The sequence below is a fragment of the Hylaeus anthracinus genome, unplaced genomic scaffold (assembly GCF_026225885.1).
Source record: "Hylaeus anthracinus isolate JK02 unplaced genomic scaffold, UHH_iyHylAnth1.0_haploid 11978, whole genome shotgun sequence".
NCBI classification, from domain to species: Eukaryota; Metazoa; Arthropoda; class Insecta; order Hymenoptera; family Colletidae; genus Hylaeus; species Hylaeus anthracinus.
Window position 1 is genome coordinate 658,946 of NW_026534326.1, and position 1,921 is coordinate 660,866.

Genomic DNA, 1,921 nt, shown 5'->3' on the forward strand with positions numbered 1-1,921 from the left:
CTCTCTCTCTCTCTCTCTCTCTCTCTCTCTCTCTCTCTCTCTCTCTCTCACTCACTCACTCCGCGTACCGGGGGAGACGAGGAACCGCGATATCGGCTGCTCCTTCCGTGTGAGCAGCCCGAAACGAGCAAAGAGAGAGAGGATACGTGCGGCATACCGTGGCACGACTACCAGAGGAGGATCAGACGAGGTAGGAAATACGGGTTCGAGGCCCCGGTGCGACGAGGACGAAGAAACGGTGACGATGGCTTGGTGTGGGCGCGTGTCTGGCAGCTGCCGCTTACAGGTGGTGTGCTTGCTTGGGAACCAACCTCTACGGACCGTTCCCACGGAAGGCCTGTCCCCCTCCAGACACCCAACCAGAACCCCCTTGCCCTGCGACGGCCAAGGGCCCCTCCACTATATAACCGCGCGCCGCGGACCGCAGCCACCACAATCACGGTGACCGTTCACGGTGTAACAGCTAGTTTATCAAACGATACTCGTTCGACTTGTGCTTATTAAGTGTGTGAAGTGTCCAAAGGATTAACCATGCAGATGCACGAGCAGATCATGATGGTAGACGGACAGGAGCAGCCCATCTCCAGAACTTATCAGTACAGAAAGGTAAGCGTCCCTAAACAACTCGACCTGTTATTCTCAATCCTCCTGATCTCTGACCTGCCTCTCGCTCGTCTACGTCCACTTGAATCCAATCTTTCCTGAAAAATTGACCTCTTTCTGGACAAAGATACCGATCTAGACTGACAGCTCAGAATATCCAAACTCTCCGATCTTTAATCTTCTCTTCTAACAGACTCCTGTTTCTAATTGTCCAGGTGATGAAACCAATGCTAGAGCGGAAACGCAGAGCGCGCATCAACCGGTGCCTGGACGAGCTCAAGGACCTGATGGTGACAGCCCTAGCCGGCGACGGCGAGAACGTGGCCAAGCTGGAGAAGGCAGACATCCTCGAGCTCACCGTTCGCCACCTCCACAAGCTACAAAGACAGCAAAGATTGTCGGCGAACCCAGTGATCGACGCCGACAGATTCCGAGCGGGTTACACTCACTGCGCGAACGAAGTCAGCCGCTGCTTGGCGGCCACTCCCGGGGTGGACGTGGCCCTGGGGACCAAGCTGATGACCCACTTGGGACACAAGCTCAACTCCATGGACAAGACAGGACCTCTGACCATCCACGTCGCCGCGCCGCAGTCCTCGCCGTCCTCCAGCGACCTCAGCTCCGACGAGTACTCCATGCCCTTGACGCCAGCCTCCAGCCAGCCCTCTCCCGTCAGGACGGACATCGAGACGATGTCCCAGACCCACCAGGGACTCCTCCAGGTCGCCAAACCCACCGAGCCCATCTGGAGACCCTGGTAATCTCGACTAGAAGACACTCGACTAGGAGAGACTCGACTAAAAGAGACTGGAAGACGCGAGAATCTTGGACGAGACCTGGAAGAAGAGGTAGCGGAGGAACCATGAAAATAGCACTTCCTCCAGGCGACTAAACCTGTCGGCTTCTCTGGAGACCTTGGCAACCTTGGAAGGAGCGAACCAGAAGAGGGAGGGATAGAAGGAATGAAGAGCTACTACCAACCCTATCCGAAGACCTCGGTGACCTCGGTGACCTTGAAGTAGAAGATGAAGAAAGAACATCAACTCGTCGAGGAAACCTTGGAATTCGAGGAGCCACGAACCTACCGGGCCTATCTGAAGACCTCGGTGACCTCGGTGACCTTGAAGTAGAAGACGAAGAAAGAATATCAGTTCGTCGAGGAAGCCTTGGAATTCGAGGATCCACGAACCTACCGAGCCTATCTGAAGACCTTGGTGACCTTGGTGACCTCGGTGACCTTGAAGTAGAAGATGAAGAAGAACATCAACTCATCGAGGAAGCCTTGGAATCCGAGGAGCCGCGAACCTACCGGGCCTAT

At 55.4% G+C, this 1,921-nt stretch overlaps 2 protein-coding genes across 2 annotated transcripts in view; one reads left to right on the forward strand and one right to left on the reverse strand.

The window, feature by feature from the left end:
- Positions 1-223: 223 nt before the first annotated feature.
- LOC128896962 (enhancer of split m7 protein-like) lies at positions 224-1,369 on the forward strand. Its single transcript, XM_054160570.1, has 2 exons — positions 224-606; positions 819-1,369. Exons 1-2 carry the CDS (start codon positions 532-534, stop codon positions 1,362-1,364), a joined length of 621 nt encoding a protein of 206 aa, XP_054016545.1. The 5' UTR covers positions 224-531; the 3' UTR covers positions 1,365-1,369.
- A 31-nt stretch (positions 1,370-1,400) lies between these two features.
- The window catches only part of LOC128896976 (uncharacterized), a 2,069-nt gene continuing 1,548 nt past the window's right edge, over positions 1,401-1,921 (reverse strand). Inside the window, exon 4 of the mRNA XM_054160592.1 lies at positions 1,401-1,855. Coding sequence (XP_054016567.1) covers positions 1,401-1,855 — 455 coding nt within the window. The remainder of the gene's footprint in view (positions 1,856-1,921) is intronic.